At 39.4% G+C, this 13,908-nt stretch overlaps 1 protein-coding gene across 3 annotated transcripts in view; it reads left to right on the forward strand.

Annotated features, from left to right (window-relative positions):
* Positions 1-13,908, forward strand: part of sema6a (sema domain, transmembrane domain (TM), and cytoplasmic domain, (semaphorin) 6A) — a 210,991-nt gene that overhangs the window by 147,213 nt on the left and 49,870 nt on the right. For all 3 annotated transcript variants that reach the window (XM_088336168.1, XM_088336169.1, XM_088336170.1), the window contains exons 12-14: positions 1,333-1,464; positions 7,168-7,323; positions 11,137-11,310. In XM_088336168.1, coding sequence (XP_088192294.1) covers positions 1,333-1,464; positions 7,168-7,323; positions 11,137-11,310 — 462 coding nt within the window. The remainder of the gene's footprint in view (positions 1-1,332; positions 1,465-7,167; positions 7,324-11,136; positions 11,311-13,908) is intronic.

Here is a 13,908-nt window from a genome sequence, read left to right on the forward strand (position 1 = left end):
CCTGTTTAGCTACAAAGGAGTTAAAGCTTTAACTCTTTTATTGATTGATGTTTTTTTTTCCACTCATCCTCAAATACAAGGTTCCAATGAAGTAAAAAATATCAACAGATTTGATAAACAATTGACAAGGCAGAAGGTGAAAAAAGGGTTGACGGGAAAAAGTCAGAGCTTATCTTGGACAGTCCAATCATTTTTTACATTACTCAAATTATGTAATCAAATTATTATAACTAGGTTTTTATGCAATATGAATCACATTTCATCATCACACAAGATTAATAAAAGAAAATAAAGAAAACAAATGATTGAGGATAAAAAAATGGTCTTCCATCCCCTTGGGTCCAATTTGAGTCTTCTTAAATTTGTTTTGAACGAATGTCTATCTTGTTCGATTTGTTTCTTTTTATATCTTCTGTCTTTTCTGTTATCAATACAGAAGCAACAACAAAAAAAACCTTACAATTCTTTTAAAAAAGATAAAAATATAAAAATAGAGCATAAGTGGCATTGAATGATGTCTAAGCCCTGGGTTGAGATAACACATAGCAGTGTGAAAAGCATCTTTCTGGTTCGAATGACTTTAACAATTTAAAATCTCTCAACTTTAACTCTGCAGTTGAAGCTTTAAAGCCACGGTAACTTTGGACTCAAAGCCCTTAACATGACTGGTATTTATGACTTGAGCTTTAATTCTTAAGAGCACTACTCCAATCTATATTGCATTGTCAGCTGAAACTACGATCGCTTTCCAGACGCTTAACATTTTTGTGTGTCCGAACACCACATGAAAGCCATTCATTAAACTTGTACAACATATTCATAAATTGATCACATACACAACCACATGTATTTACCTTGGGCTACAAAATACATTTACAGAACAGTATATGCTGTTGACTCTAAAGACAGAAAGTACATGGCATTTATCCAATGTGATTCAGTTACTCGCTATGGTCCGCAATAACTCACTGCCAACGTTTCAGGGGCTTTAAAACCAATAAATAGGATAAGTAGGATCATGCTCTTTCCAACACACTCAGAAAATAGTACATAAATACGTGCCAATTTGGTTTTATTTTCTATACGGTACTCTTATGTACAGTAGTCTAAAACCACCCTGAATGGTTCAGCAGCATTTTCATACTTCTGAAGTTCAGATATTACATGCTACAGTGATTTTGTTGTCACCTCTGAAATTCAAATTCGGATTTAGTCGGGTCTCTGGGGATTTTCAATGTGTATTTCTGCCTGCCTACGCTTGTCCAGCCTTGGCAAGTTTGCTTTTTATGTTTTCCTTCATGGCTGCTTTTTGTTGTGTTTTTGCGACGCCAGCATTCCTGGCTCAGCTGTGTGCGCCTATGACATGGCGGAGGTGGCCAACGCTTTTACCGGACGCTTCAAAGAGCAAAAGTCCCCAGACTCAACATGGACGCCTTTCCCAGAGGAGCGGGTGCCTAAACCAAGGTAAAGTACATACACACATAGACATTAACGTGGACATTTTACATTAATGTTTCAATGTATTATGAGCAGTGTTGGCCGCGTTCCTGAAAATCAGTAATCAGTTAGAGTTACTCGTTACTTCATTTAAGAAGTTATTCATTTACGATTACTGAACCCAAAGATTAGTGCATTAATCTGAAAGTAACTAGTTACAAATTTCGATATATACTCGCAGAAAAGCCTACATTGCATACAGGCCCACCCCTAAAGTTCTTCATAATAACCACAAACTGAAAGAAATAGAATAAAATATGTACACCTACCTGTGGAAGCAGAGAACCTTTAATATTCCCTGCCTTGTACAATCAAAAGAATACTTAGCCGAGACACCCCATATCCATTTCGTCCCTTGTCTTCAAACCAAGAAACAACATCTCCTTCTCTATTTCTGTGTTTATTTTTTCATGTTTTGATACCCTGTTTGTACGTTTGGTCTTAGGGACAATTTCCAGAGATGTTTTGTTTTTCAAGCTTCTGACACCATCTACACCAAAATGTTTTGCTGCCTCCAGGATGCTTGTTTCTCCAGCAGCTTTTAGCCTTTTTAGGAGTATAGGGCTGCTCGTGTGTATTATTTGACCACGAGATGTCGCTGTATCCGGTTGTGCAACCGGGAAACAAGTGCTAAAAATTACAAGTGAGAATACGAACTACAGAGACTCAACTTGACCACAACGCACGATTTTTCTTTCATTTCTTTGGGCCCAGCGTTTCAACAGGTTTTTGGTTTTCCGGATACCTGTAGCAGCAAAATGTTGGAAAATGATGTTATTGTATTGTGATGTTGAAAAGTGAAATGTTTTTTATAAGAATTTTCGGTGGAAAACTAAATTTGGCCCAACCTTACCCTAAGCTCTGGCAGCCTCAAAGTAAATTGAAAGCCCTGTTTGCATTATCCATTTGTAACTAATTTGTCCATCAATTTCCTCATGGCATACAATGCAAAAACTCAATTTTAACTAAAAGAAGGATCGCGCCTGTTTACCTGTCTTTCTTATATTATTCATGAACTTAAGTTTCCAGCTCTTGATGCACAAAACATTTTGATTTGCATTTTTGCAAGCTAACATTTTATCTCAACATTTCACAATTACCTTATTTGATATTTGGCTTAGAATGAGTGCTGCTACATTAAACTAACACACACAGGCCACCCTCATCAAAAAGGACCCACATTAGCAAATGAAGCTTGCGATTGTTTTACAGATAGCTGCTTAATTCCACAAACGCTTATTCCTGATAAATATAGTGCTCACTAATTTAGACAGCAAAGAGCTGCTCTACTCTTTGTCACAAAAACAACATACAACCTCACCTCTTCTTACGAGCTTAGTTAATTCCAGGATCATTTTCAGAACCCAAATCGCTTGTGTAATGAGCAAATCTTCCCTGTATTAAATAATTAAAAATGAATTGGTCCACTCAAGCGTACAAGTGAACCCTAAATAGCTATAAGACAAATTTTCCTGATCACTAAAAATACATTCAAATACATTTTAAACATAAAAACGCAGTCATAAGATAAATAAGCTGATATTAATAAAATAAAATGCAAATTTATCACGAGCACCATAATGAAATTGTGTAGGGTTAGTTGCAAGGAACAGTCAATTTTCCCGTTTTCCCCGTATTTCATACTTTTTTTTTTCATTTGACATTGTGTGGCTGCATAACAGTTGTTATACTGGAACATTTTTTTTTTAATAAGACCGTTCTCGTCCTGCCCATTTCAACTGTTATCTGGATCGTCCCTGTCACTGGTAGAAGAGGACAATGTGATTGTTCAGTACTAATATTGCTGCGGTGTCTGCCGCGTCTTGTTTATAAGGTTTAATATTGCTTAATAAGGAGGATTTTCAATCAAGGGAGCAATTGGCAGAGCTTGAGACATCCATCCATCCATTATCTGCATCGCTTATTCTCAGTAGAGTCGCGGGGGTGCTGGAACCCATCCCAGCTGTCTTCGGGCAGTGGGCAGGGGACACCCTGAACTGGTTGCCAGCCAGTCCCAGGCCACACAGGGGACAGACAACTAGCTTGCTCATTCTCACCTAGGGATAATTTGGACCAGCCAATTAACCTGATATGCATGTTTTTGGAATGTGGGAGGAAACCGGAGCGCCTGGGAGAATCCCAGGCAAGCACGGGGAGAACATGCAAACTCCACACAGGAGATTTGATCTCATGACTGTGCCGCACACGCGCTAACCACTGCGTCGGCGTGCTGCCCAGCTTGAGACGTATGATATGTTATTGATGTTAACTATGTTTTGTGCACTGATACCCAATGGTAAATCTAATGCACGTGGTTCTCTTGGATGGGGGATTACCAACTGTGAGGCCTCTTCTTAAGGTTTCTTTTTTCCTCATGCTGAAGTTTTGATTTTTTCCTTGCCCGCATGTTGGTTTAAGATCAGGGGATGGTGTAATTGCAACCTGTGCAGTCCTTTGAGACATTTTGTGATTAAGGGCTGTACATATAAATGTGACTTTACTTGAGACTGTTTATAATACGTAAGCACTTACTGTACACTTAAAATTACAATTACTGTAACTGTGTATAAACGTACAAACGTTTTTTTATCTTTTTGTCGATAGTAGTTTGCATCAGCAAACTGGATGCGCTTGATGCTGCGTAGATCCTACGTATAGCGAGAAAGATGTTAGTTAAAAAAAAACTTATGTTTAGAAGTGCTGGTAGAAAGAGGTCCCACTGTATTTGCTAGATGATAAAGTAATTGCAGGCATGCAGGCTTCTCCACAACCAAGCAGGCACTTCCTCATCGGCAAGCATGTTATTGTGCAATTGAGCGTAGGTGTGAGCAAACCCTCTGTTCCCCGCTGTTTGGATAAAAATCAGACGGCCCGAGTGGTTGTGTTTGATGTGATTTATGACATCCTCCGGACCCTTTTATGCGGCAGCAAACAGACGCCGGGTTCATCGGCGCCCACGGGTCGGGCCTGTGCAAGGCTGCTCCTCCATGTGTTATCCTCGCCCTCGAACCGTTTACACACTCGTCATACGTAAGATGTGTCTGTCTTTGCTCCGTTTCACATTTTTCCGCACAGATTAACGACACTTGTTGCCGCTGTGAATATTGCGAACACTACCGTTGTGCCGTTTCTGAATGCGAGGCAATTCTTTTTGGTTTTTCAATACCTTGCGTCCGAAACGATTAAAAGACAGTTGATGGGAAGGAGGAATGATTCAATTTATTCAATTTGCTATGATATTATTTGAAATGAAATGAAATGAAATGATCTGCATTTATATAGCACTTTTCAAGTCAATGACTTCCCAAAGCGCTTTTACATTGTGCTTCACATTTCCCAATAGCGGCGGTGATCGGTGCAGCCATGTAAGGCGCTAACCTGCTTATTGGGGCTATTGGGGGGTTCAGTGTCTTACCCAAGGACACTTCGACACTTCGACATGTAACACGGACAAGCCGTGATTCGAACTGGGATCCCTTAGTCCTAAAACGATCGCTCTACCTCCTGAGCTACTGCCGCCCCTATTATTTGTTAATTACATTAATTTGATAAACGTGCCAATCCCGTAAATCCGCCATTAGTTTTTGAGAAATATTTCCAATAACAAAATCAAATTAGTCCAATTGGAAGGCTCTACAGATCCCTTAAAACTAGGACAAACAGGCTTACAGGCTGTTTCTTCCAGCAACTCCAAATAGTTTGGTCACCCCTGGTCTAAAGTCAATGAGATCTCCCTAGCAACAATTAGCAATGGCCATTTAGATTTTGTGTGTGTGTGCAATGGAGGTTATTTTTAAATGCAGATTTTGGCTTACTCCCGTTGCTTCGATCCAGCAAAAAGCTGTAAGTGAGACTGTTCATCAGAGCAGCCAACAGATGTCTAGTTCGCAGTGCACTTTGACACAAGTGTCTAGACTGCCCATGACACCATCTGACCTTTGCAACCCCAGCATCGCAACTTTGATTTCGTACATTTAGCACCCAACGTAAATGCCAGGTCCTTGCATATTTGTCACAATACCCCCAGCAGCCAGCTGGTTGATTGTTCTGAGAGCGGCTGCGGATTTTATGACATTCCGTCGACCGTCGTATCAAAGACGTGGCTGTTAAACTATTTTATGAGCTTTTGAAGGTGAGATGCCTGCAAAGGGGAAGTGCCATCAAAAAGCTGCTGCTTCTTTAGAGCCGTCTCAACTTCTCACTCCAAACATATTAAATGGATACTGTGTCATTAGATCTTGTAACCAAAGAGAATTGGACACCCAATGTCCTCAAAGCCTCCCGGACTTTAGCCGTACTACATCACACAATTAGATACGTTGAAAGGACTATGTCAAACATCTCCCAATGTAATCATTCATCACTGCGTTGTGTTATATACTGGCAGCAATTGGTGTCAAACGTTTTGGTTTGAAGCTAAATGTGTTGAACTAAAAGTGCTTGAAAAGGCGTTGAAGAAATGCCACAGTTCCCTCCATACCATGTTGAGCGCATTACTGAAAATCTAATTAGTAATCAGATTACCCATACACAAAAGTAGCACATTACTCTGAGGTTAACCATCTAATTACAAATTACCGTATAAACTCACATACAATTCGACCCCCTAAAAACTGCTTATAATTGACAAATAATGAATCAAATAGAAAATGTGTACACCAACCCGTGGAACCACTCGAAGATTTCCTCCTTCATTTCTAGGTACTCTCCAAAATGTTGTACTTTTCTTCACATGGTGTATTGCAAAAACAATTGAAAAAATTTAACGATCACAATTCAGCACACTTTTAACGTAAATTCTGTGCTCACGTTCCCCCCATTGATTTTGTTGTTCCTGTATAAGCTACACCCCCTACCACAATATAAACTACCATTTGGTAATGGTGACACACTACCAAATATGCACATATACTGACCCCCTGATTTCAGTATTTTGTTGTCAATTTGGGTTACATGCGACTATGTACAGTATGGAGAATTCTTCATTAGGAAAAATTCATCACCCTTGTACTCTGCCACATTAACTGTTCTCAGTTGTATTTTGTAGGGAAATATAAACAGGCCCACCCAACTGAAACATAAATGCGTTCCAGGAACGTTAGTTTCAACACTGTCCGTTTATTTAGTCAGAAAATGAAAATAGAAAAAGGAATATTTCAAGGCATCAAGTCAAGTCAAGTCATTTTTATTTGTATAGCCCTAACGGAATTTAGACCTCATTGGATGTGCTAAAAACTAACCGATTTTTGGGGATTCATGAAAATATAATGTATACTGAAGACCATTAAAACACATACACAGAGACGCGCAATAAAAAGAGAAAGGGAATAATTATGCTTTGAGAAAGGATCACGGATCAGATGGAATGAGAGAAAAAAAGGACTAAATTGGAACAGAACAGCTTTAGCCACAAATCCAACACATAAAAGATGTCTGGAGCTGGGTGGGAAGCATTAAAACCAACTGCAAATCACTGTGGTTTCATGAAGTTCTACAAATTAATATTATGTTTGTCCGACATAAAAGACATGCCCTGTTGACAATACTGATCTTGTCTTTAATAAGAGTATTTGATACGGCCCTTGTTTTAGTAATTCAAATGGCGTGACTATTGTCTAAAGGCATTTGATTCTGTTGTTGTTTATTTGACTTCTTTCATCTCATTTGCAGGCCGGGCAGCTGTGCCGGCGGCCCATCGATGGAGAGGTACAAAGTCTCCAATGAGTTCCCAGACGACACGCTTAATTTTATCAAAATGCATCCCCTGATGGATGAGGCAGTCGCCTCCATCGCCAACCGGCCCTGGTTCCTCAAAACTATGGTTCGGTAAGTTTTACACACTCCTAACTCTGTTGTCATCGAAGCCTCTTGGGAGTAGCGCAACAATTAGGAGAAGTGCTACTCTGAGAACTGGCTCATTAAAACGCAGAGCAGCTAACAGCACAGACCAGCTGGTGATCTGTTTTTTACTGTTTGATATTGCACTGCTCTCTTGTTCCCCATAACTTTTCCTATTTGTGTGATAAAGGCAGTCAATGGGCAGTGTCCATATAGCCAAATGAGGCATTAGTTAGCTGAGTAACTGGCTGTATACCGTATTTCCCGGAGTATAAGGCACACCTAAAAAACATAAAAACTTGCCAGAAATTTGCAGGTGCGCCTTTTAATCCAGTGCGTCTTATGGACCGGAAAATATGCTAAATGGGATTGGAAATACATAACTACAATAAAATGCTATTGTTTATAATTTTAAAGACACTCAAAATACGAAGATAAGACATTAATTTTTGAACTTGCAGGAAGACAAAAGATGATCCTGAAAAAAACTCACAATTTCAAATTCCAAATCTGTTGGAAAAAGCCCTTTCTTGAGCACTCTTTTTATTAAATCTCCTAGGTTATAAAAAAGCAGATCCGCCCTAAGGTGTGTAGATATAGAAAAACAGCTACATAAATTGTTTTGATCCCAAACAAAAACATGAAAAAGAGAAAATAAAGATTTAAAGTGAAAAAGGAAAATGAGGAAAAACGGGGGGCTGAGGTGGTTGGTCTGGAATGCATGAGGTCTCCGCCAGGTTTGCAAATCCATGTTTCTTCACCAGAGTTAGAGAGGTTGACCTGTATCAGTCCCCAGAAACTAAAGGGGAGAAAATAAATAGATTAAGAGAGACAGAGTGGTCATCAGGATCCTTTATCTTTTTAATAATAGTAAGGGGTAATTTTGGGTGGTAGATGAGCCTAGCATGCAAAAGAACCTTATCAAAAGCATGAAGAGCTGATGATATCAGCCCAACAAGGCATATTCTACCAAACCCCCCACCCCGAACCAAACCCTCGAGGCCTTGGCAGCACCATGGCATAATACTCCCAACCTCACTACCCCAGTGGTGGTAGTGTAAAGTAGTGATCTGCGTCAAGAAATTTGCAAGTGCTCATCATCCTCATCGCACATCTTGCAGCGGTCTGACCTACATCCCGCCACGGCTCAGTTTAGCATGCGAGCATTTATCATCAAGGTTAGCGCTGCCAGTTTCTTTCATCCACGCACCGTGTTGAAAACAGACATAATTCTTTGTTTTTTTATAATAACTGCTTTGTTTTAAAAATGAAAGCAAGTAAGAATGAATTCCGCTTCACATGCAAGGTAGAGTTGGTGGTTAAAAGCCTTACGTAAATTGAAAAGAAAAATAAGCTTGCTTCGGATATATGAAGGGAACAGAGCGGAGCCCTTTAATGATAGCTGTTGGTGTGTGAGAGGACTGGATTTATGACAGAGACAACTGAAAATACATGAGATCCCCTGGCATTCAGTTTTTGGACTGTGGAACCTTAACTGGCTTACAGCAACAAGTTAAATAGTTAAAAAAAAATGCAAACAAGAATCCTCCAGAGACAGCGACAACAAAAATTCCTTTTTTAAAGTTGTCTTTTTTTTCCCCAAATCCCAGCAACCCCACAGATAATTACAGAGATCCCTTAGATTTTGCGGTTAATGGTGACCAAAACCACCTGCAAAAAGTTAAGAGAGAGAGAGAGAGAGAGAGAGAGAGAGAGAGAAATTCGACTTGCCGACTGGAAACAAGTGGGATCGTGAGAGGGAGAGAGACAGGGAGAGAAGCATTGATCAGGCCAGGGGGTCGGAAACCCGAAATGCTGAAATAACAATAATGGACCCCAAAAACTTTTACATGGAGCCGCAAAAAAATTAAAAGCTTTACTTCACGCTGACATATCGATGTAAATCTTGGCTGTCCGAAACTTTTATCAATCGGTGGCGCTCTGTGGGTTAAAAAAATGTTGGCATACATGAGGAATCAAATACTTACGTAATTTAACTGCAAACTAAATAAGTGTGTTTATTGTCAGGGAATGGGCAATTTATACATACAAGATGTTCTACCCAATTAACCGATCATGGGTCACATCTTTTTGAATTGAATGTCCAATCAGCTTGAATCTTGGCTGCCCAAAACATTCTTCTGTTTTGCGGGAAGCATCTGTTTTTTTTTTTGTTCGATCTTTTTGTCAGATTAAAAATTTATTCTCCTGCGAAGGAATGAACCAGCGATATCCAAAGAACACAGTAACGAAGGGTCTCTGTATATCCAAACTGCGTTTACTACTCAGACCGCAGTCATTATTGATTTGATTAAGAGCCTCACACAGTTTAAGAGACATTCAAACCAAATTTGCACCGGACCGTGTCGAGAGGATGTGACCTTCTTTTGACAAGGCTGTATTGTAAAGTGAGGGTAAGGTTCAATGGGCCTGTATTTTATTTTCAAGTTCTCAATGGGCCTTTAGTAGCACGATGTACAATCAATGTGCACGTATGCGAGGGTAGTATAGCATCACAGAAGACCAGAGTTTTGTTATCCTAACATGTAGTTTTTAGCTGTCGCTACATCTACACTAGTAAACCCATCAGTCTATGTTCTTCCGCATATCCAGCATCTCACCGGGGGTCATTATATTGACACACTTTTCAATAGAGATGTTCTATATTACATTTTCCAGATAGACGATTAGACTCAAACCTTGAGAACAAGGTACTTTTTGGTATCCGTCCTCGCTCATCTATAAAAATGACTATAACTAACATAGAACCAATCATGAGCTATCAGTAAAGGAAGCACTGCAAAAAAGTCAATTAAGAAAGTTGCATACTGAATGTGTCACGATTGCCCATTGCCCTCACTTGGGCCCGCTCGTTTGGCACTAGCTCTTGCTCATTGCCTGATTGGCTCCCCTCCTATTTAAACTCAGTAATCTCATTTACTCTTTGTAAGTCTGTCAACAAACCTCTGCACTTGCAAGACTTGTGTTTTGATCCTGTCCGGTATCTTGCGCGTGTATCCAGTATCCGGTATCGATCCCGTTTGTCCCGTCCTGTCAGGTATCTTGCCCGTGAAACCAGTATCCGGTATCGATTCCGTCTGTCCAGTCCTGTCCGGTATCTTGCTATTGTAACCAGTATCCAGTATTCGGTATCGATCCCGTCTGTCCCGTCCTGTCCGGTATCTGCTTGTGCATCCCGTATCTGGTATCGATCCCGTCTGTCCTGTCTGGTTTCAATCTCTTTTCCCCAGCGATCGCCGAATCACTGGCGTTGAATGACTGCCCTTCTTCCCGTAAGATAAAACTTGTATGAAAACGTTACGCGTCTGGATCCACCGTTTGTTCGGGTTCTGACAAAATGTGATAAAATAAGTAAAATAATCGTATTCTTTTTTTTTTTTTACTTATTCTAGTATTTTTGAATGATTATTTTTTTAGTAAAATCCTTAGATATACTTAAAATGAACACAATTACCTTCCCTCCGCCATATCCGAAATTTTGTTTATTTATATATTGAGATTATTATCTGGCTGATGGGAACTTTGGTCCAGAAACATCCAAAAATTGTCTAACTCAGGTTTATTTTTAGTAGCTTTATAACTGAAAAGAAACAGTACATATTTCAAACTGTTTCAAGTTCAAATTGTAAGCAAACCTTATCATGTGAATGCCGGGATAAGACACTAGTCCCACGCACTTGGCCGTGATTGTGATGTGCTTGTGTAAAATATGGATGGCATTTTCTCATTTAAGGTCGAGAAAGTGAACCAAACATTGGTGTTTGTTTTTTTGTGGTACAGCTATCGTCTGACGCGCATTGTGGTGGATGGCGAAGCAGGCCCCCATAAGAACCACACCGTGGTCTTCCTGGGATCTGAGAAAGGCATCATCCTCAAGTTTCTTGCAAAGATGAACAACGGCTTCCTTAACGATAGCTTGTTCCTGGAGGAACTCAACGTCTACAATCCTGAAAAGTGGGTTTCCTTTTTGTTTATTTCTACCATAAAAACTCAGATTGTAATACTGAATAACTGCATTTCCCACACTATAAGGTGCACAGCATTTTAAGGTGCACCCCCAAACCTTTGTCTTTTGTGATATTTTTTTTCCTATATAAGATGCACTCGACTAAAAGGCGCATGGAATTATTACTACATTAAGAGCTAGGGTTGCACAAAAATAAAAAGTTCCATATTTGTGCATTAATTAATCAGTCAAAATATATGATCACAATTGCCTAACATTGGATGCAACGGGAATTGAACCCGGGTTGCGGTGGTGAGCCCATCCAATAATATCCGCTAGACCAATAACGTTACAGACAACACATGAAAAGGTGTTACTCTGTATCACATCACTACACTATTTTTAGTCACTTTACCAAATTGTTGAATTTATTTTGGGGGCAAGCTGCAAGAGTATTGTCGGAGCAAGAAATCAAACCAGTTCGTTATACAGAAAAGGTTCGATCCCTATTGACACCATTGTCTGGAGATCGCTGAAATATATTATTATAATGGTAACTCGCAAGGTCTTTGCAAAGCGCAAGAGATTTGAACGGAATGAGGAAAAATACATTGTGGGAAGTAATTTGGTCATTCTGAACTGAATGAAGAGAAAGGCATTGTCGAAAGTACTTTGGTTGTCCTGAAAGATATATAAATGCATGGCCACACATTAAAAATATTTGTCTCATACAATGCTTAGTTTGGTCCCAAGAAAAAGTACTAATTTGTAATCTCTTTCTGTTGTCTCTTTTCTCCAACATATCCGATACTGTGCTAAAAATAGTATGATAATGATATAACACAGATTGCCTCTGTGACATCTGTATCCCTAGTAGTAGTGGATAGGATCCGACGCTCTTCCCCCCGCAAGCCGGTTCGATTCCCCTTGCCTTCAATGTTATGCAAATGTGAAATACCATCCATTTCTCTAGTGGCGTGGTATTTAGGATTCGGTTGCTCTTACTGGTTCGATCCCTATTGACACCATTGTTATGCAATTGGGGTCAGTGATAACTACTGTCCATTAATCGTACAAATATGGTAACACATTTCCAATTTTGTCCACATATAAGGCGTTCCAGTTAATGAGGAGCACATTCATATTTCAAGCCAACCATTTTTGCGTGTGCCTCATAGTCCAGAAAATACAGTACACAAAGGTTGCTGTTCCTATCTCTTCATAAGCTAGCAGTCCAAGCATTCTACTCCCCCAACTTCTGCAGAACTAACCAAGCAGATGGCTTCTCTATTATTTGAAGAGGAGTTTTATCAGGTTACACTTGACCTAACCGCGGATCCGAAATTAAAGACTGGGGGGCTGAAGGCCATGATAAAGTAGTTCTGCGGTCAGGGACCACAGCAGAGTCCTCCAAAACTAGTGGCTGATTAAAGGATACACACATGCAAACGTGTGCTAACATAGTGGTCTGTATTTGTCTTCAGGGTCATCTCTGTGATATGTAATATGAGAACAGCCTGCCAGGTTGTGCACAGATGTGTTTGTTGAGGACCCTTTTTGATTGAAGAGTCATTGAGATTTTGGCATTCAGAAATCGATTCAAGCTATGACCCTGCCAAGGTAAATGGTTGGTTGTAGGTTAATGGATGAGGTTGGCCAGAGAAGGTAGAAGCTCACAGAAGTCATGGAAAGAATACATTTTGCTGTTTATCGAAATAGCTATTTTTAAAACTTTTTAGCACTTTAGGAAAAATTAACCCCCAACTGAAAGTAGACATTTTTCCTCATCATCAAGGTTCTAGGGTAGTCTGGATACTAAAATTACAGAACAACATGTTCGTCCCCATGAATACAGTCAATTGTCCAAACGATTTACAATGCCGCAGATGAGAAATAAACACATATTTCAGACAGGGATTATAACATTTTTTTATGCCAATTCAAAATAAATAAAATAATGTCAGAAATCAATAAAAATTACTGAGCCGTCGGTCATTTTAAAGCAAGACAGCGAGCTAAAATGTAAAATGAGAATAAAGTGTATAATAAGAAATTAAAAACAACTACTTGCTGTTTACACCTTTTTTGTCCCTTTGGTGTTTTCCCGTCCATGTATAATCTACACACAATAATAATAACATACGAAAATTACAATTGAACTCTATTAGAGTAACTCAGTGTTAAAAAAATGAGAAGGTTGTCTTTTTGTGTAATGTAATCTTGCCAATGCAGATGTCTTTCATGAATGTAAAAATTGTTCATTTGAAAATGACGACATCATGGTAGATTGATAAAATTGCTGCGGTACACTAGCAAATGTTATCCTCGATCATTCGTTCTTTTTTTGCGCGTATTGCGGCTTTATCGATAAAGCAGGATATGTGGACATGAGTTACGTGATATTCATTTCTATATATTTCAAAGCCAGTGTTATTATAGCTTTGGAGGTGGACCCCAATTTGGAGACACAGGAACTGAGACAAGGCACTCAAAATAAGGATGGTATTAAATAATAAAATCAGGTACAAAGTAACAAACAAACAACTGGGCACAAACTAATGAAATGGCAATAAAATGAAATATGACAATATCCAAACCAGAAACAA

This window comes from Urocampus carinirostris, chromosome 5 (assembly GCF_059441175.1).
Source record: "Urocampus carinirostris isolate Australia breed hairy pipefish chromosome 5, RoL_Ucar_1.0, whole genome shotgun sequence".
Taxonomy (NCBI): Eukaryota; Metazoa; Chordata; class Actinopteri; order Syngnathiformes; family Syngnathidae; genus Urocampus; species Urocampus carinirostris.